This window comes from Oryctolagus cuniculus, chromosome 6, assembly GCF_964237555.1.
Source record: "Oryctolagus cuniculus chromosome 6, mOryCun1.1, whole genome shotgun sequence".
Lineage (NCBI taxonomy): Eukaryota > Metazoa > Chordata > Mammalia > Lagomorpha > Leporidae > Oryctolagus > Oryctolagus cuniculus.
The window spans coordinates 56556414-56576709 of NC_091437.1; the positions used below are offsets into that span (position 1 = coordinate 56556414).

At 45.4% G+C, this 20296-nt stretch overlaps 1 protein-coding gene across 3 annotated transcripts in view; it reads left to right on the plus strand.

Moving 5' to 3' along the window:
- DOCK2 (dedicator of cytokinesis 2) overlaps positions 1-20296 on the plus strand; it is a 464436-nt gene that overhangs the window by 24127 nt on the left and 420013 nt on the right. The window contains exon 1 of one of the 3 annotated variants that reach the window (XM_017341248.3): positions 14446-14595. The exons of 1 other annotated variant lie outside the window; for it this stretch is intronic. In XM_017341248.3, coding sequence (XP_017196737.2) covers positions 14553-14595 — 43 coding nt within the window. In that variant the 5' untranslated portion in view covers positions 14446-14552. Of the gene's footprint in view, positions 1-14445; positions 14600-20296 lie in introns of those variants that run through there. One more of the 3 variants, XM_070076408.1, reaches the window with a different exon arrangement.

Sequence of the window (20296 nt, forward strand, 5' to 3'; positions counted from 1 at the left end):
CTCAAAGTCACACATCTAGTTACCTGAAGGAATCTGTGTTTAAATTTATAATCTATATCTCATCTTGCAGTACCACCTCTCCTGGGGTATGAAACAGAGAAAAAGAGTTACCTTTGTCTCTAACTCTCACATTTACCAGTTGATCCACATCTGCACCCTTGGCTTCTGTTTCCTCACCTTTCACAATGGGTGGCCCTGTGTACTCCAGACTGTGGATCCTGTCCCATCTCATACAACAGATCTTCAAAAAGTTTGTGAAAAATGGGCATTATCTTTTAATTCCATTTCCATGTGAACTTTATGCAGTATCACCCTGTACTTAAGGATTTGCTAGCTGTAATGATCCCCTTTCCCTTAAGCATGATGAACTTCCCCTTTACGCCTTAGCTCATTCCCAAGAGGCTATAAATATGCTCCAGGATCTACTCTTCCATTAGTTCAGAACTTCCAAGGAGAAGGTTCCAAGATAAGAGTTAGACACATATGAAATTGTATTGTGGAAGACACCTGTGAGGGAAAATGGAAAGGATACTTGGAGAGCTGTCAGATCAAGATGCAAATGTGACCTCTGTGAAGAGAAGAAGGAGTGGAAGGAGGGAGGGAAGTGAGAAGGTAGGGTGCATTACATCTCTAAGAAAGTGTTGGCAATGCTGGTGCAGAATCCTCAAGCCATAGCTGCCTGTCAGAATGAGTCCTATATCATGCAAGAACATGCCTATCTTAATATGCCTGCCACCTTTAGTCACTGGCCATGAGCAGCTCATGGGAGCATGAATAAGGGGGAAAGAACTTCAGAGAACAGTAGCTAGACCATTAGGCAATTATTTTCATTATAACAGGAGATTTGAAAGGCTCTTTTCCAAGTCACCGTGCTTCTCTTATTGAGTCTATGGTCTCTTCCAGCTACTACCTTATTTACCTGCTCTCTTTCCCATTGAACTCTTATTAACAAGTTTTTTATGCTTTTTGTTTCTGCTCTCTTATATTCTCTTCTTGATGAATTTCAACCAGACTTTGTCTTTATTAAAAACTGTTTTTATGTTCTTCCTCTGATGGGCAACTATGGCTTGAGGATTCTCCACCAGCATTGCCATAAATTAAAAGATCCAGTAATGGCCACTCAGAAAAAAGGCTGAGCTTCTCAAACTTCCTTGCAGCTGCATATAGACCTATGTATGCTAAGAGGGCCTGGCTGGAACAGAATGAACCAAAATGAGTGCTACTTCTAAAGCATTCCCCTTTCTTGTCTAGTTTCCCTTTATACTGATTAAAATGGGAATGTGTGGTGAGTCATTCTGGATTTTTCATGTGAGATTATAAATTGAAGGACAGATGAATAACACAAAAGAAGCTCACATCCCTGGTATGTTATAGAGCTGCAATTCCAACTAATCTTTTTTTTTGGGGGGGGGCAAGATAACTAATTTTATTTTGGGTTTCTGGCTTTGACTGTCTACTTACCTTTATCTATGTATGCATCCAGTTGGTAGGCAAGTCCTCTTGATACCATCTCTGAAATATCTCCTGCAGCTGACTTCTGACTTCTTTGTCTCTACCACTTTGGTCCAACTCACCATTGCCTTTTCCAGGATGCCAAAGCAGCCTCTCACTAATCTTGTCACTGATCGTTTATTCTTGACCTACACATTTATGTTCCAATCAGAGTAATTTTAGAAAAAGGTGATATTGCCTCCCACTTTAAATTCTCCAGTGACATCTGTCAGTGCCATCCATCTGAATACTACCACCAGCATATCTAGAGTTTGTTGAAAGCTGAGTTTGTTGCTTGTGACTGCACATGATGGGGCCACCTAGAAGTGTCTCAGTAAGAGTAGAATAGATGGGCCTTTATTATACTATTTGGACTGTGTTCAGTGATTTATAGTAGTACTTAAGAAAGCAGGGCTAACTTTGTGATTCAATATTTTAATAACTCTCATCTTAGAAGGATGAAAACCAAAATGAGGCAAAAAGTAAGTCTGGTTAAAAGAAAAATGAGCAGTTAGTCCAGTTAGCCCAGATCCTATGGGGAGGTTAGTGCCTTTTTGTGATGGATATGATGTTCCCATTTTGTCTGTGTCCATACCTGGTTACAGAGGGGTCTTGGCTTGGCTTTTTGTCTCGATCCATTGTGCCTTGTCTGATGTTGATGTTCTGAGGGGAACACTACAGTGCAGCTGTGAGGGCCCAGCCAGCTGCTTGTCTCTTCTTCACTTCCAATACATTTAGAGGAAAATCCAAACTCTTTACCATGACCTTCAAGATCCTACATGATCTGCTCCCTAGCTAATTTCCCATCTCATTTCCTACCACATAGCCACTCCATTCCCATAACACTGATCCTTTCTTGGATTTCTGAATGCACCAAGCTTGTTCTTCCCTTAGGACCCTTGCATTTATGGTTACTTCTCTGAAACCCTCCTCTCCCAAGTGTTAGTTCTTAGATACTCCTTTCTCAGAGAGCCCTTCTCTGGTGGTTCTACCATTTTCCATTTCCCCACAAACCACATTTTATATCATTTCTCCACACTTTTTTCTTTATTAAAATTTGTGTATTTTTTGGTTTTCCTGCCTTCCCTGCTAGGCTACAAAATTCCTGAGAGCAGAAATCTTTTTTTTTTTTTTTTTTTGACAGGCAGAGTGGACAGAGAGAGAGAGAGAGAGAGACAGAGAGAAAGGTCTTCCTTTTGCCGTTGGTTCACCCTCCAATGGCCGCCGCAGCCGGCGCGCTGCGGCTGGCGCACCACGCTGATCCGATGGCAGGAACCAGGTACTTCTGGTCTCCCATGGGGTGCAGGGCCCAAAGACTTGGGCCATCCTCCACTGCACTCCCTGGCCACAGCAGAGAGAGCTGGCCTGGAAGAGGGGCAACCGGGAAAGAATCCGGCGCGCCGACCGGGACTAGAACCCGGTGTGCCAGCGCCGCAAGGTGGAGGATTAGCCTAGTGAGCCGCGGCACTGGCCAGAAAGCTTGTCTGTGCTCTTCCCTAGGGTATAGCTTCAGTGGCTGTAACAGAGCTTTTAATGTTACGGGCTCTCTACTACTGGTTAATGGGTAAAGGAGTTTGGAGCCTCTAGGGATGGGTGAAGGTTGAATAAAGTCAACAAGTATAGCATGGGGTGCATGTGTGTGTTGGACTTGTTAGGAAAAAGCACATCTAAATTGCTGGAGGCATTTTCTGGAGCACACGAGCTTATGAGGAGTCCGTTGTCTCTAAGTCATACAGTTGCTGCAGCCTTGATTTCTCCAAGGCTGCGCTTGTTCCAAAGGCGCCCTTTGCTCTAGTAGTTTGTGTTCTCCAGGACACATCCCATCTATACTTCTGAAACTGACTGTGTTCCTTTGCTGCCACCCAACACAAAGCCTCCTTTTGGCCAGAAAGTATCAGTCTTCCTCATTTCTGATATACGCACCTGGGTCACAACTCAACGTTGACAGGGACTAAGCGGGCAATTTAAGTGAGTGAAGCAAACTGAATTTGATTTTAATGACAACTTAAGAAGAGCTCTTTCAACACAGATCTCTAGGACTATTCTTCACATCTATAAATACGAATAGGCTTCAAAATTTTGTGGAAGTGTGTACTTTTTGAAAAAATGAGCATGGATTTCAAAATTTTTTCACCAAAATAAATTTATCATTTAATTCCATTTTCCATGAGCTTTTTTTTTTTTTTTTTTTTTTTTGACAGGCAGAGTGGACAGTGAGAGAGAGAGAGACAGAGAGAAAGGTCTTCCTTTGCTGTTGGTTCACCCTCCAATGGCTGCCGCGGCTGGTGTGCTGCAGCCGGCGCACCGCGCTGATCCGATGGCAGGAGCCAGGTGCTTTTCCTGGTCTCCCATGTGGGTGCAGGGCCCAAGCACTTGGGCCATCCTCCACTGCACTCCCTGGCCACAGCAGAGAGCTGGCCTGGAAGAGGGGCAACCGGGACAGAATCCGGCACCCCGACCGGGACTAGAACCCGGTGTGCCGGCGCTGCAGGTGGAGGATTAGCCTAGTGAGTCACGGCGCCGGCCTCCAAGAGCTTTTTAAAGTGCCCTCCTATACACATCATCTTCCATGTTTCCTGAAACAAATTTCTTCTCAGTCTCTCTCGTTTTTCCACTTTTGATGGAAAATGAGATCAAGTAGCATTTTGTCTTTACTTGAAGAAAAAAGTTATGTAAATCTAATGATAAATGAAAATTGAGAAATGGCCCTAGTTTTGGGGAGACAGAAGGAGTCTTGGGGACTGTGGCAAACTGGAGTGCATAAAAAGTTGACAGCAGAAATTACCTCCAACTGATTTTGACCTGAAGAACAGACTATTTAGAGAAAGATCAGAAATTTGAACATTTAGGCGAAAATCTCTTGATTGTCACTTGTGGAGAATTAAAAAAAATTAGTTTGCATAAGAACCAAGTATCCTTTTTAAACAAATGGGTTACCTTTCAGATTTGGTCTTTGAACTGGCTAGTGATGGGCCTCTGTTGAATATAATTGTTTGTAGATGAGTAGTCAGTCAGTGCCAATCACACAGGGCCACGGACGAGGGCTGATGTCTCTGTATGCATGGTATGAACCTGGGCAGCTTCGCAGAAAGAGCACCAGGGGCTTCCGAAGAGAGCATACACTTAGACTGAGGGTATCCATTCGTGAGCATGGGCTGCTGTTGGTGCCAGGAGGGCTGTCTAATTGCAGGAGTTGGGAGGTGGCGAGGTTCACCAAGAAACTCTTCCTAGAACAATTTAGCCTGGAGAGGAAGAAGAGGCATTCTTGTTGGAGGAAGGACTAGAGGACACAGATGGGAGAATGTGAGGCACTCACTATTAGGAGACTTCCAACAGTACTTTCTAGTAAGAGTATAGAGTGGTTGTGGTGGTGGTGGTGGTGGTGGTGTGTGTGTGTGTGTGTGTGGTGTAGGAAGGTGTCAGAAGGGGCAGGGGGAGCCGGCGCCGTGGCTCAATAGGCTAATCCTCCACCTTGCGGCGCCGGCACACCGGGTTCTAGTCCCGGTTGGGGCGCCGGATTCTGTCCCGGTTGCCCCTCTTCCAGGCCAGCTCTCTGCTATGGCCAGGGAGTGCAGTGGAGGATGGCCCAGGTGCTTGGGCCCTGCACCCCATGGGAGACCAGGAAAAGCACCTGGCTCTTGGCTCCTGCCAGGATCAGCGCGGTGCGCCGGCTGCAGCGGCGGCCATTGGAGGGTGAACCAGCGGCAAAGGAAGACCTTTCTCTCTCTGTCTCTCTCTCTCACTGTCCACTCTGCCTGTCAAAAAAAAAAAAAAAAAAAAAGAAGGGGCAGGGGAGGCAGGAAATGAAGCTGTGGAGGGGAGCTAGAATCTCATCATCTGGTGTTCTTAGGATTTAAAGTGTCCTCAAGCATGCAGAGGATGCACTGAGGGGTTTTAATCATGACCTTGACATCTTTGTCTTACAGTGAAACAGATCCCTGCTAGCCACTGGCACTAATTGGGCTGTTAACTTGCAGTGGAAGAGAGTGGACCCTAAGTAAGCAGGATTGCTGCAAGTTCTCCCTCATCTCCAACCTTCAGCCCCACACTAAGATCTAGAGATTTGACTGTTACCATAATGCAGGATCATTTGAGTGGTGGTGTTATTTCCACCTTTGGTATAGATAATTACAATTAAGAACTCATATTCTTCTTACTGAGGAACTCTGTGTGTGTGTGTGTGTGTGTGTGTGTGTGTGTGTGTGTGTGTGTTTTTAAACACTCCTCAGATGACCACAATGGCTGGAGCTGTGCCGATCTGAAGCCAGGAGCCAGGAGCTTCCTCCGGGTCTCCCACGAAGGTACAGGGGCCCAAGGACTTTGACCATCTTCTACTGTTTTCCCAGGCCATAGCAGAGAGCTGGATAGGAAGTGGAGCAGCCGAGACTCGAACCAGCACCCATATGAGATGCCAGCACTGCAGGCGGTGGCTTTACCTGCTACGCCACAGTGTCGGCCCCACTTCTGAGTTCTTGATAGAAAACTAGAGTCCTGAGGTGGCACTGTGGTGAAGCCGGAAAAGCCACAGCCTGCAATGCAGGCATCCCATAACGGTGCCAGTTCAAGTCCTGGCTGCTCTGCTGCCAATCCAGCTCCGTGCTAATGGCCTTGGGAATGCAATGGAGGATGGCCCAAGAACTTGGGCCCTTGCCATTCACACAGAAGATCTGGACATAGCTCCTGGCTCCTGGCTTCAGCCTGGCCAGCTCCAGGCTTTGTGGCCATCTGGGGAGTGAACCAGCATATCGAAGATCTCTCTCTCTCTGTGTCTCTCCCTCCTTCTCTGTAACTCTGACTTTCAAATAAATAAGTACATCTTTAAAAAAAAGAAAAGAAAGAAAGAAAAGAAAGCTAGAATCCTGTTTGGTAAGTAAATGTTAGGTAAGCACAAGTGTTAGCTCCCACATAACTGAGTTGGTCAGAACCTACAAGCCTACTTCAAAAAGTTCATGGAAAATGTAATTGAAGTTTATTTTGGTGTAAAATATTTTGAAATCCACGCATACAGGGGTTTTCAAAAATTCCATGGACCTAAATCTGTATATATAAAATACATGAAACTTGTAAAACTTAAATAAAATAAAATAAAATAAAATCCTGGAAGCAACGCATTGTCACAGCAATTAAGACACCATTGAGGCCAGCGCCGCGGCTCACTAGGCTAATCCTCCGCCTTGCGGCGCCGGCACACCAGGTTCTAGTCCCGCTTGGGGCACCGGATTCTGTCCCAGTTGCCCCTCTTCCAGGCCAGCTCTCTGCTGTGGCCAGGGAGTGCAGTGGAGGATGGCCCAAGTGCTTGGGCCCTGCACCCCATGGGAGACCAGGATAAGTACCTGGCTCCTGCCATCGGATCAGCGCGGTGCGCCGGCTGCAGCGCGCTGGCCGTGGCGGCCATTGGAGGGTGAACCAACGGCAAAAGGAAGACCTTTCTCTCTGTCTCTCTCTCTCACTGTCCACTCTGCCTGTCAAAAAAAAAAAAAAAAAAAAAAGACACCATTGAGACCCTTCATTCCATACTGGGGTGCCTGGGTTGAAGTCTAAGCTCTGTTCCTGATTCCAAGCCTCCTGCAAATGTACATTCAAGGAGATAACAGGTAATGGCTCAAGTACTTGGGTCCCGGCCACTCACATGGGAGACACAGATTGAGTTCTGGGTTTCTGGCTTTGGCATGGCCCAGTCCTGGCTGTTGCAAACATTTAGGGAGTGAACCAGCAAATGTGTGATCGCTCTCTCTCTCTCCTTCTCTCTCTCTCTCTTTCCCTCTCTGCCTTTCAAATAAATAAAATAAATTTAAAATTTTAGGGGTCCATGGAAATGAATATTATGTAAAACTAAGCATGGATTCAAAAAACTTTTGCATCAAAATATATAAAATATATATAAATTAAAATAATAATATAAGAATAATAAAATATATATAAAATATTCGCTAAATCAGTGGAGGCTGCTGTTTCCAAAGGGCAGCCACATAAGAGGTAGCAGTACAGGGCAGGCCAGAAAGATCTTAGCATTTACCTCCTGACATGGCAGTGCTATCTCCAGGTAGACCTGTCCTGAGCCAGGTCCTCATGTTGAGGAGTGAGGGACACATGGGGTAGGGGCCCCTCTCCTGTGACCGTAGGAACCAGCTGAGCAGCATTATAGTGACACCAGCGGTGCTCATGGAGCACTTCTCAGGGCAGGAACGGGAAGAGGGTGCTACAGAGGCTCAAGACAATGACTACTTCAACTTATATGGAAATATTTCAGTATTTTATAGTCATCACAGCTATAGCGATGAAGTCCAGCCAAATCTGAGACCTGAACATATCACTCTTACAAAGTGTACATCCAAAGCCTCCTCTTCCACTGTGCCTTGGGGAAAGAGATTTCAGAAATTTTCTCCAACATGGGTCCAAATCAATTTCTTTGGCAGACCCTTGAGGCTTTGCATAACTCTTTTGTGGGCTGTCTTGATTGTACAAAAGTACTAAAATCTCCCAATTTCTCAAGGAACTTTTCTAGCTTATCCCAAGAGCTCAAGGAGGCCACATGGAAAAGAGACTGGAAAGGGGCAAGACTATAGGCACGATCTCAAATCTAAGTTTCAGATGAGGAGGGATTTAACAAGGAGTGCTGTGGGAGGAGAGACAAGTGAAAGGGAGATTAAGTTGAGTCAAATTTCTAAGCTGAGAATGTCATTCATAGACAGTCATAGTTGATGGTTGTGATAAGGGATCTCACCTCTCTGCCCCAAGTTTATTTATTAGAAGAATGAGAGTAGTAATTGTACCTATATGATGGGGTTACTTTGAGGATTAAATGGGATGATGCATGTGAAGTGTTTAAATCAGGGACTGGTACACAGTAAGTTCTTAATGAATGGAGCCAGAAATGTTAAATAATTTACCCAAGCCATACAGTTAGAAAAGTGATGAAGTCTGGATTCAAGCACATCAGTTGGAACCTGGTCACTTCACCTGATATAGGACGGAGACAATCAGAAGGGGCACCGGCTTGTGGTGTCGCTATGGTGGTGAGCTTGGGTTTGGACGGGGAAATGTTGGTGTGGAGCAGGAAGGGGAGGTCTAGTTGGATACATGGGTGTATAGCTTGAAGAGATCTTGGCCAGGGACACCCTTTTCCCCACAGTCATCCCTCAGAGTATGTGAAGCTGTATTCATCAAGGGTGCACTACCTAATAGATATCTGACAAATTGTGTTAATAAAATTATGTGACCAACATGGTGGTTAAATTCTTTAAGTGATTTTCATCATGTGTTTTTATTTGATCATTGGTCTCTTGCCACATTTTTTATGATGCCATAGAAGTGCTAACCATAATAGAAATGTATATCTAAGAAACATCATAATCAGTTTAGTGTTTAAAGATTTCTATGTTAAAAATGAACCTATTAAGAAATTAATTTTCAGTCAAAATAAATTTCTGAATTTCATCTCCTTCAACTATGAGCAGTTGTTTCAACTCTTTAAATATACTGAATTATTTGTTCCTTAAATTATTTAAATAACATATTTTTTTAAAGATTTTATTTATTTATTTGAGGGGTAGAGTTACAGACAGTGAGAGAGAGAGACATAGAAAGATCTTCCATCTGCTGGTTCACTCCCCAAACAGCTGAAACTTGGCCGATCTGAAGCCAGGAGCTTCTTTTGGGTCTCCCACACAGGTGCAGGGACCCAAGGACTTGGGCCATGTTCTACTGCTTTCCCAGGCCACAGCAGAGAGCTGGATCAGAAGAGGAACAGCTGGGACTAGAACCAGAGCCCATATGGGATGTCGACGCTGCAGATGGAGGATAAGCCTATTGCACCACAGCACTGGCCCCTAAAGAACACATTTTTATTTTGGGTTGTGTCCGAGTTGAATGGGTGAAAAATCTTCTGTATTCAACTTTCAACCTTATTTGCTTTGGAACATCACCACCTTGGGCCTCTAGCAAAATACTCTACTACACTGTTAGTGTGAGGTTCTTGGTTCATATGTCAGAAATCTAAGATGGAACAAAACAAGGTTATTTTATATCATCTGACAACAATTTATGAAGACAATGGCAGGGGATGGTTCATTGTTCAAATATGGCTTGCCAAATGTTTTTGTATGGCCCACAAACTGTATTTATGTTTTGAATATTTACATTTTGAGTGTTCAGAAAAAATCATCATAATAGTATTTCATGACATGTGAAAATCGTATAAAGTAAAAATTTCATTTTACTGGCAAAAAGCCATGCTCATTGATTTACACATGGTCTATAGCTGCTTTCAAGTGACTGTGGCAGAGTTAAGTACCTGCAACAAAGAGTGCACATAGTATACTCATTGTTTTGCTGTCCTGTTCAGCAACCTACAGAGGGATACTATTTTAACTCCATATTGTTTCAAATGCCAGACGCATCACTGTGCATCTGCATTTTATTAATTTTTAAAATTACTAGTGCTACAACCAACAGAAAGAGACACACAGAGAGAGACAAATAGCACACTTTCAAGGCACAATAGGATGTGAGTTCTTTTGTTATCAAATTAGATAGGAAAGCATCGTGTCTGTTATGCAGTGAGACTATAATTGTAGTAAAATAATATAAGAGATTAAGCATCCATCACAATTTTCCTAATGCTTAAGAACACAATGGCCAGAAAAAGCAGATACTTTGAAGCAGAATACCTCATCAAACCACAACTCCTTCACAGAATAAAAGATGAAAATGCAACTGCAACCAAAGGAAGTTTTGAAGTGGTTCATGTGTCAGCCAATCAAGGAAAGACATTTATTTATTTATTTATTTTTAAAGATTTTATTTGAGAGTCAGAATTACAGACAGTGAGAGAGAGAGAGAGAGAGAGAAAGGGCAGCCAGGACTAGAACCGGGATTCATATGGGATGCCGGCGCTGCAGATGGAGGATTAACCTACTGCGCCACGGCACCATCCCCGGGAAGACATTATAATCGTGAATTAATTAAATCATGTTTGGTTGTAGTTGCTGATGAAATAGGTCTAGAAAAAATAAACTTCCTTAGGACTGCCAGTGTTTTGGTGACAGTGATTCCTTGAAAGTCTGAGGACACTGAGAACTACACCAACAGTCAATTTAATTTTTATTTTATTTTATTTATTTATTTATTTATTTATTTATTTATTTTGACAGGCAGAGTGGACAGTGAGAGAGAGAGAGACAGAGAGAAAGGTCTTCCTTTGCCATTGGTTCACCCTTGGATGACCGCCGCGGCCGGAGCACTGAGGCCAGCGCACCGTGCTGATCCGATGGCAGGAGCCAGGTACTTCTCCTGGTCTCCCATGGGGTGCAGGGCCCAAGCACTTGGGCCATCCTCCACTGCCTTCCCGGGCCACAGCAGAGAGCTGGCCTGGAAGAGGGGCAACCGGGACAGAATCCGGTGCCCCAAGCGGGACTAGAACCTGGTGTGCCGGCGCCGCAAGGCAGAGGATTAGCCTAGTGAGCCATGGCGCCGGCCAACCAACAGTCGATTTAAAAACAAGGCAAATGATTTCTAGTGGTGTTCCTTGGTTTTTGGCTAGTTGGCAGATGTTATCAGTACAACTCTGATGTTTATTTGAGGAGTCAATGCTGAGTTTGAAGTGAATGAGGATTAACTTCTATGAATGATCTGTTTGGGAAAACTATGGGCAAGTATATGTTCAAAGAAAATGAAGGAACACTAATTCAGTGCAATCTGAAGTAGAATCTGCTAAGATGTGTTACAACTATTTGTGATAAAAATGTCCATAGAGAAGAAAGAGATTCTCTGGACAAATTGATAAAATGTGAAAATGTAATATGTTTAAAGCGTATGTTTATTTATTGTGATAGTCATCAGAAAGTACTTTGTAGAAAATATTTAAATTAATCAATTGGTATTGAACCACTAGTGTCAAAGGTGAATTTCATTAGCTCTTCTGGACTTAACCATGTCTATTTTGTAAAGTTTAGTTGGAAATAGAAACTGAATATCTTGTATTGCCCTATAGATTACATAGCAGTCTGATGTTTAACAGTGATAAGCCGTTTAGAGTTTTTGAGCTCAGGGTTGAGATTACAAGTTTTCCTTATGAGAAGAACAACCCTCAACCACTATTATTGAGCACTGATTTACTTTGCAAATTAGCTTTTTCTGCAGATTTCATAATGTTTCTTAATGGAATCCAGCTAAAATTATGGGGCAAAACAGCATTTATATGCAAAAATGTACTGCAGTAAAGTCATTTTGATGAAAATTAATGTTTGAATCATAGGTAATGTCAAGCTGCTTTATACACTTCCTGTGCTATCAGAAGTTAAAACAAAATGTGAAATCTCAATTGCCACACAAATTTGCAATGTATGTATTTTCCAAACTCAAACTATGGTTCTAGCAGTGAATTTCTGAGACTTTGATACAAGTATAAAATGATTTTTAAGTTTCAAAATCCATGCAATTGGAAGCTTCCACTTAACTTTCAATTGAAAGTGATTAATCAGCAATCAAATGGTATACCCAAAGGCAAATATCAATTAATTAATATTAATTAATTAATAGAATTCTGTTAACTTCATTGCCTTCTGACCAATGAAAGTGATTAATTAGGATATTTTGCTCATGGGTTGAAATTAGTATTTGTCAAGGCCATCCTTTGAGAGTTTTAGTCAACTGTGAGAGATATTCAACCACAGACTTTAGAAAACATCATCCCACACAACATCGCTGTCACTTCTGACAACCAATTGCAAGTGCAGTGTCCCTAAGAACATGCATATATCTGACACCAATTGCAAGTTCAAGGGGTTCCCCAAACCACTCTCAGGTAAATAATATGCTAGAAGGACTCATAGAGCTCACCGAAACTGGCTAATTAGTATTTACTATAGGGAAAGTATACAGGTTCCGTTTAGGCAAGGGAAGGACTGTATAAAGCAAGAAACACCAAACCCTTTCACTGTGCTCTCCACAGGGAGTCAAGATGCGTTGCTCGTGTGTGACACAGGTGTGGAGTACTGCCACCCATGCGTTGCTTGGGTGTGACACAGGTGTGGAGTACTGCCACCCAGAAAGTCTCACAGAAACTTTGGTGCCCAGGATTTTTCCTGGGGCTCTATCAGATAGGCATGACTGTCTACATGGTTTATCTTAGTCTCCTGATCTATTGATAGCTTGTGTCCCAAAGCCACTACCACAACATTGGTCTTTATGGCATGGTTAACTTCCACTATTAAATCATGGTTTTAGATTATCCAATGTAACCCAAGACCTCTAGGCAAATCATGACATTCCAAGGGCCTCGAGATTACCTCCCAATGGCCAAGGACAGAAACCAGACCTCTTCTGGGACAAGGTTTATCCGTTACTGCATACCACCTGTGTGAAAGAATACTTCCAAAGCTGAACTATAAAATGTCATTATGGATCAGCATTAACAGATGAACATATGTAATCAATTTTGATGATAGGGAACATTAACTTTGAACTCTAAAGTGTTATCTCTTCCTTGAAATTTATTTTTTTTCATTCCCAGATCTGTATTACTAAAAATATATATTCAATGACTAATGTCATTTTGAGTTTTATTAATAAAAAAGTGTGGAAGTTTGTTTTCTCTCCTTATAAATAAGTACCCATATAATATCCTTGATTTTGCTTCTTAGCATACAAAGACTAAAAATATTTACTATCTGGACATTTACAGAAAATATTTGCCAACCTCTGATGTATAGCCTGATTTATAGTATTGTTACAATCAGTGGTCAGTTTTCTGAACCAATTTCAGTGTAGCTGTGAAGTATTTTGTAAATGTTAGGAATATCTACCATCAGTTGACTTTACTAAGTAAAGATTATCTTCACTAATGTGGAGAAAGCCTAATGCAATCAGTTGACATGCCTTAAGAGGAAAACTTGAGGTCTCTTGAAAAAAAAGAAAATTCCACTTGTTGACAACAGTTTCAGTTTCTGTTGCTGCAAATTTTCAGCCTGCCGTACTGCTTTGCAGACTTGCCTAGGTGGCTAAAATTGCATAATCGAATTCCTTGCAATAAGTCAATCTCTCGCTAGTTGACTGGTTCTGGTCCTCTGATGGAATTCTGCCTAGCCCAGTGGTTCTCTCTAAAAGACAACGCCTCGTTTGTGCTACTAGAGAATTATAAAAGAGAGAATTCAGGTAAAATCACTATTTTGTCATAGCTGCCAGCCTGCTGTGATACGGCGTCATCTGTCTTAAAGACTACAGAGTAAAGCAGAAAAGGGTAGTGAGAGTTAAGAAAGTTCAGAAAGGCTTAAATTTAATCTTATCATTGTGGATCAAAGAGACATTTGTGTTTCATTTGTTCCAAGAGCAAACACAAAATGCAAGAAATGTCTCCCTTAGCCTAACACAGAGGTCCCTTTTCCTGTCCACTACTACTAGCTCTTAGAGCACTGTTGATCTCTTGGCCTTGTCTGGAAATGGTGTGTTTGTCTATTTTCAGAGGAGAGTGTAGTGAACTTTCATCAGATTTTTCATTGGCTTTGTGTCACCAAAAGGGCCCACAAATCTACGAATTACCTCTTGTTGTCACCTGCTGTGTACGTTGCTTTCTCTAAGACCTAACAATCATCACAGGAAGTAGGTTCCAGTATCTCATTTTGTAGACTGAGAAGACTGAAGTTTCCATGAGTTGAGGAATTTGTCCCAGTCTTGATTTGAATCTCAGCCTGACACCAAATCTCACACTAAGGAGGTAGGGTGCGGGAGTGTCTCTCTGGTCTCTATGCTCAGGAGTCCAGAAAATTCTGCACTGATGTGGCCTGGATGGCTCCAGGTCTCTGCCAGGTTTCTGCCCCCTCGCCCCGGGAGGTGAGAGGCTGCGAGTGACCCCCAGGTTTTGCGGGGGACCGCTAACCCCCAGTCTTCTCTAGCGTCCCTCGCCTCCGGAAGGGGGAGGAAGGCGGGGAGCCCCGGGGAGAGGAGGGCGGGCCCAGCGAGGGAGTTTGAAAAGAGGAAGGAAGTGGGGCCCGGCACAGCGCCTCACAACCCCCTGTCAGCTTCCCCACAGGAGGACGCGAGGCCCGCAGGCCCCCGGCCCAGCCATGGGCCCCTGGCGCAAGACTGACAAGGAGCGGCACGGCGTGGGTAGGTGCGCGCGTGGGACCGCAGTCGGAGCCGGGCAGGTGCTGGAGGGTCGCGGGCGGCAAGATGCTGCGCCACCTGGGGCGCGGTCAATGCCTCGGTTACAGGGGCTGCATCAGGCTGCCTGAGGCCCGCGGGGCGGGAATGAGCAGCCGGGGAGGAGGTGGGCTTTCCAGCCCGCGGGCTGTGCCCTGCCGGCGCCCTCCTGCCCGCCCAGCTGCGCCCTCTCTGCCGGGCGCGTCGTCGCCTGCGACATGGGTCAAGCTGAGCGCCTGTGTGGCCGAGGGGTGGACTCCATGGCCCCCTCTGGTGAAGGCCTGGCTGTCCTGCTCTCCTGGCTGGTGAGGCCCAGCTTGCTTGCCTCCACCTCTCCTAAGCGACAGGATCTATCTGCCTCAGGCGGCCTGCTCCTCCTCCTTGGGCAGGTGGCCCCTGACTTGGCCAAGCATCCACAGAGCCTTGCAAGCCTGGGGCCGGCCGGCCGGGGGCTGGAGGGCGGGAAGGCGGGATGCTTCACTCAGCGCCCCAGGGCCTCGTCAGCGTCAGCCATCTAAGCTCCCAGAGGCCTCTGCCTCCAGCTCAGGCGCGCGGGCGGAAGTGGTAGCAGGTAGGGCGTCTCTGAGTGGCCTCTGTGGTGCAATCCCTGGTAAACTTCAGTGTGAGCTTAAAACTCATTCTGGAGATTGCTACACAGGCTGATAGCGGTCCCCACCCTGGAGATGGAAGATTCAACAAGTGAGGCACTGATGGGGCCACTCTAGCACCAAGAGTGATTGGGATGCAGGGGGTCCTGGTGATGAAGTGGTGTGGGGGACATTTGAAGATGAACAATTGGTAATCCTTATCCTTAATGGGGTCTCAGTGTCCCCATCTGTAAAATGGAAAGCTTCTCTGACGCTGGCCCTCCCAGCTGGGCTGTGAGGCTAGTAACATTCACAAAGGGAATATTACCGTTCAACAAGGCAGACCATGCAGGTGGAGGGACCAGAGTGGTCTAGCAGATGAGAGCTGAGTGGGGACAGAACAGCTGGTCACAAGTCTTGGCTGGAGGGGAGGGTGCCTTAAAGGAATGATTGAGCCCCAGTAAGGCGGAGGACTTCTGTGAATGCCAGGCTGGGGAGTTTTTTTTTGGTTTTGTTTGTTTTTGTTTGTTTTGTTTCATTTTGTACTTCCCCCATGTAAGCAGTAAGGAGCCATAAGAGAGTTTCTAAGAAGAGGAAAGGCATAAGCAGATATATGCTCAAGCCAGTATGGAGAGAGGCTGGGTGGACAGAGATCCCAGATGCCTGGGTGGCACGCAGGGGACAATGTTGGTGGTCCAGGGTAGCTAGGACAGTTAATTGGCGATTGAGAGCAGCGGGACAGAGTCCTACCCACTGCACAAGAGCTGTGTGCATGGCTGCTGTGTAGACCTTATAATGTGGTTATGAACACACGGGCTCTGTGGCATATTCTTAGATCCCAGCTTCTAACAGTTTCAAACCCCATGACATAAGGCAAGTCACTTACTCTTGCCATGCCTCAGTTTCCTTGTCTGTATAATGGGCATAATACAGCACCCACTTTTCAGGGATCTGGGAGGGCTAAATGAGTTGCAGCTACACAGAGCAATCTGTATGAAATGTTATCAGTTATTATTTTTTAGACATCCCTTTTGGGCCCAGTTGAGGACATGATGTCTCAGATGGAATGGGGCTACAGGAAGGAGTAAGCTTCTCACCCTCCCTAGCAGAGGCTACCCTGCCTCTGTGGCCTCAGCGATGGAGAACTATCAGGCTGCAGCCCAGAGACTTCTTGGACTTGTGGAGCTGATGTTTTCCATGCCTAGTTATGAACAATACTTTATGGGAGTGAAGGGTGTGCTGGTTGTGTGTGGAGGGAATCAGCACTGCCTGGCAGGTGCCTGTGCTTTAAAGAGATCTCTTCTCCACGCAGGTAACTTTTGGAAGCCACGGATGTTATCTCCTCCTCTGTAGGCTCTGTGTGGCTGGAAGGGAAAGGTGAGGCTTAGGTTGTCCTACAGGGGACTGGAGTCACACAACAGAAAGAAGAGAAAGTGGCTTGAGATTGTGAAGGCCAGGTTCCAGCTCTGATAGAATTACGATTTGCAGATTAATCTGTGCTCCGGTTTTCTTACTTTGAAGTCCAGCTACTAATGCTTCGCTATAGCAAAGCTTTCTTTTATGAAGATTATTTGAAGCAATGATTATGGGGTCTTGGAAGAAGACGAGGAGCTGACGCTGCATAAGGGATTGGAGTGGGGAGGACTTGGAGGTCTCTGGACACTTTCCTGTTCCCATTCCTCATCAGAGCATGTGGCAGCTCTTCTTCCTAAGGCCTGCTAGACAGGGCTGCTGGTGCTGGCGGGTCTGGAGGGCTGGGCTCACCAGTAGCTGCTTCATCACAGGTAATCGCCAGCTCCCTTGTTATCTTGCTGTCGGTGGGCAGCCAGGGTGAGACTCATGTAAACCCCTGGCCAGGTTACTAGAATTAGTCCAGTGCAATGCCTAATTCTTTGGGAACTTATAGTTTATCAGGAAGACAAAAAATAAGTAGATAAATCAGTAAACATATAAATTGTAACTGTGATATGTACAGATAGAGGAACTTTCTATGAATGAGGATATTGGAAGGAGTAAATTGGATGACTTGCTCCGGGGAGCAGCAGGGAAAAGGATTCCACAGAAAATGCTTGGAAGGATTTTTTAAACAAGATTTATTTTTTATGTATTCGAAAGACAGAGTTATATATAGAGAGAGGAAGAGACGGGGAGAGAGGGATCTTACATCCCCTGGTTCACCCCCTAAATGACAACACCTGGGCTGTGCCAGGCTGAAGCCAGGAGCTCAGAGTTTCTTTAGGGTCTCCCGTGTGGGTACAGGGGCCCAAACACGTGGGATGTCTTTTGCTGCTTTCCCAAGCCATTAGCGAGGAGCTGGATGGGAAGTGGAGCAGCTGGGTCTCAAACCCTTGCCCATATGGGATGTCGGTGTTGCAGGCAGATGCTTAAACTGCTAAACCACAACGCTGGCCCCAACTTGTAAGGATTTTCATACATACATATTTGAGATGGAGGCTGACTGTATATTTGGACTGGTCCCCAGAAATTAGTCTGCTGTGACAGAAACACGTGAGTTGGAAGTCTTAATTCTTACCTATTTATTGCTCATTCTTAGGTGCCTGGGCTTCCCACTTTCTGATTCTTCATCAGTTTATGATTGTTCTGAAATACCTGCTGGGCTGTTTGTTTAAGTTCATATGTGAATATCATCCTAATGCTTAGATGGCCATCTTGGTCCCAATTGTCATGGATGTGTTTGAATGAGCTTTGATGACAGTTTGTGTTTTCTAAGCTCCTGAGATCAACATGCTTGTAATTGCTGCTGTATTTTGAAATGACTATGTCATCACCACAGTGCTCTTCTAGTTTCTGAACCTTTGCACTCATTGTTGTGGTTTTATAAAGCTCATAGGCTGTGGGGGACTCTGAATCCGAAGAGGCCTAGAGAAACTTCCTGAGCCTGCCTTGAATTTGAAAACCTGACTTTAAGTTTGAAATCCCTGGTAGCAAACACCCCAGCCCCAGGGCACTTCTGCCTAAGGATCATTAAGGTGGTATAATAGGAGTGGCTTTTGCATCACAACACCCCAGCCCTTGCCCACATCTGCTCATCCCACTCTGTACCCTCGGCTCTGTACCTCAGCTATATATACACCTCCCTTTTACAATAAAGTGAGACCCTGCTTCAACTGGGCTCCACACCGCGCCTGATTGTTCCCCGGGTTTGGGGAAGGCTGAGTGGCAGGTGGCGCACTTTCCCCTCCTCGGTCAAGGCAAGCTGCGGGCAGCCTGCCTAATTCTTCGGTGGTGGCAAGGAACAGTCACTGCAGCTGGTGCCCAACATGGGGCACATGGGGCACGACCAGAACGTCCGGCCGAGGCCAAGCGGTTTGTTGGGGTAAGTGAAACCCTAAAAATATCGATAATGCAACTTCAGCGAGAAATGACCCAGCCCTGAAGGCCTTGCGCCTCATGCTCAGGTCCAGAGGCTTGGAACACTTTTCCTGGACCACATGGGCAAGGGTTGAGAAAATAGCCATAGATAGAAAAAAACATTTGGGGATTGCCCCTCCGGCTGGGGTTCTTCCCTACCGTCTCTGCTCTCAAAGCCTCATTTCACCCGGAGGGCCTGCTTCCCCCAGTAAGGGAACCAGGTGATGAAGCCTCCTCCCCAGCCTGCAGGGATGCTGCTAAGGCATTCTCCCAGCAACAGGGAGATGATAAGGGCCTTGTGTCGGGAGCCTTAGGTCCTGTTCGGCCTTCCCGGGGGTTGGAAAAGGGCTCACCCCATTGTTGCCCGGAGGGTGGGCTGGATCAGGTGTCGGCCACAGAGAAAGAGCACAGGGAGGAAGAAGCCTGGGCTGACTTTAGGAAACAGCGAGCCGCTCTGAGCCTGAGGAAGGCAGGGCCAAGGGAGGCAGGCATAGATGTGCCTACAGCCACAGCTCCCCTTCCCCCTGAAAGGGCTCAGGGACAAAGGGAACTTCCTGCCTCCTTTGTTCCGCAAGTGGCGGCTGAGGTGGGGACGGGCGACCTCAAGTCGTGGTGAGATCCTGGAGGGGATTGGGCGTGTGCATTGGATCGCCCCCCTCGTTCTCCGTTCTCCTCAGGCCAGAGGGGGCAATTCACGACTGGCACCAGCTAAAATCCAGGCCTTCCCGGTCAACTTAGAGCCTGGGGGAGCCAGGCTGCAAGCATGGTACCCCTGGGAGGCCAAAGACCTCAAGGAGCTCCGCAAGGCGGTTGCTGAGGACGGCCCCAATTCACCATGGGCGCTTACTCTCCTTCAGGACATAGCATATCACCCCTGTGTGCCTAAGGATTGGCTTGATTGCGCAAAGGCTACTCTCAGTGGCCCACAATTCATTAAATGAGTGCGATATTACAAGGAGAAATACAGAAATCGGCCAAAGCTAATAGACAGGCATGGCCAGATGTCTCTAGGAAGAGCATTCCCTAGGGCTGCTTTTTTCTCTCTATTTACAATTCAATGCCCTCCTCACTAGGAGTGGGGAAGGAAACTGGCCTTACCTAAGAAAACAAGAGCCTCAATCCATTAATCCAACCTGATGAGTCTTTGCAGTTCATAGAACTTTTCCTCCAGCCCTAGAGAAGTCTCATTCCCTGCCGCTTTGTTTCAGATGTGTTCCCCTGTCCTAAGCAATGGGCTCCTACACTGATGATCAGCTCTTTTCTGTGCTGCTGTAGCTAATTTATCTGAGAGTTTGCATGTGTCTTGAAGGTTTCGCGTTTTATTGGATTTGTCTGTCTTTAATGTTTGAGTAATTACCTAACTCTGATGAGATCTACCCCACAGCCTTGGTTAAAATACTCAGGTTATACGTACTAGTTTTTGGCTGAGCGGTTTGACTCTCTAACAGTTTAAATACTCAAATGCAGTCAACCAACTTTGGGACTTCCAGTTGGATCTCTGGAACTCTCAAAGGATGGGACTCTAAATTTGTTAAAGTAACAACTGTTTGAGTCAATTCAAATTTTACAAAATGTATTAAAATGTTGTAAATGATGTCAGACCGATGTTGTATTCATGTTTTTGCTTTCCAGCTAAAGTGGTCTTAATTCTGTGTATACAAGTCTTTACATGTCCTTGATATGCTTTAAACTTGTTTCTTTTACAGATC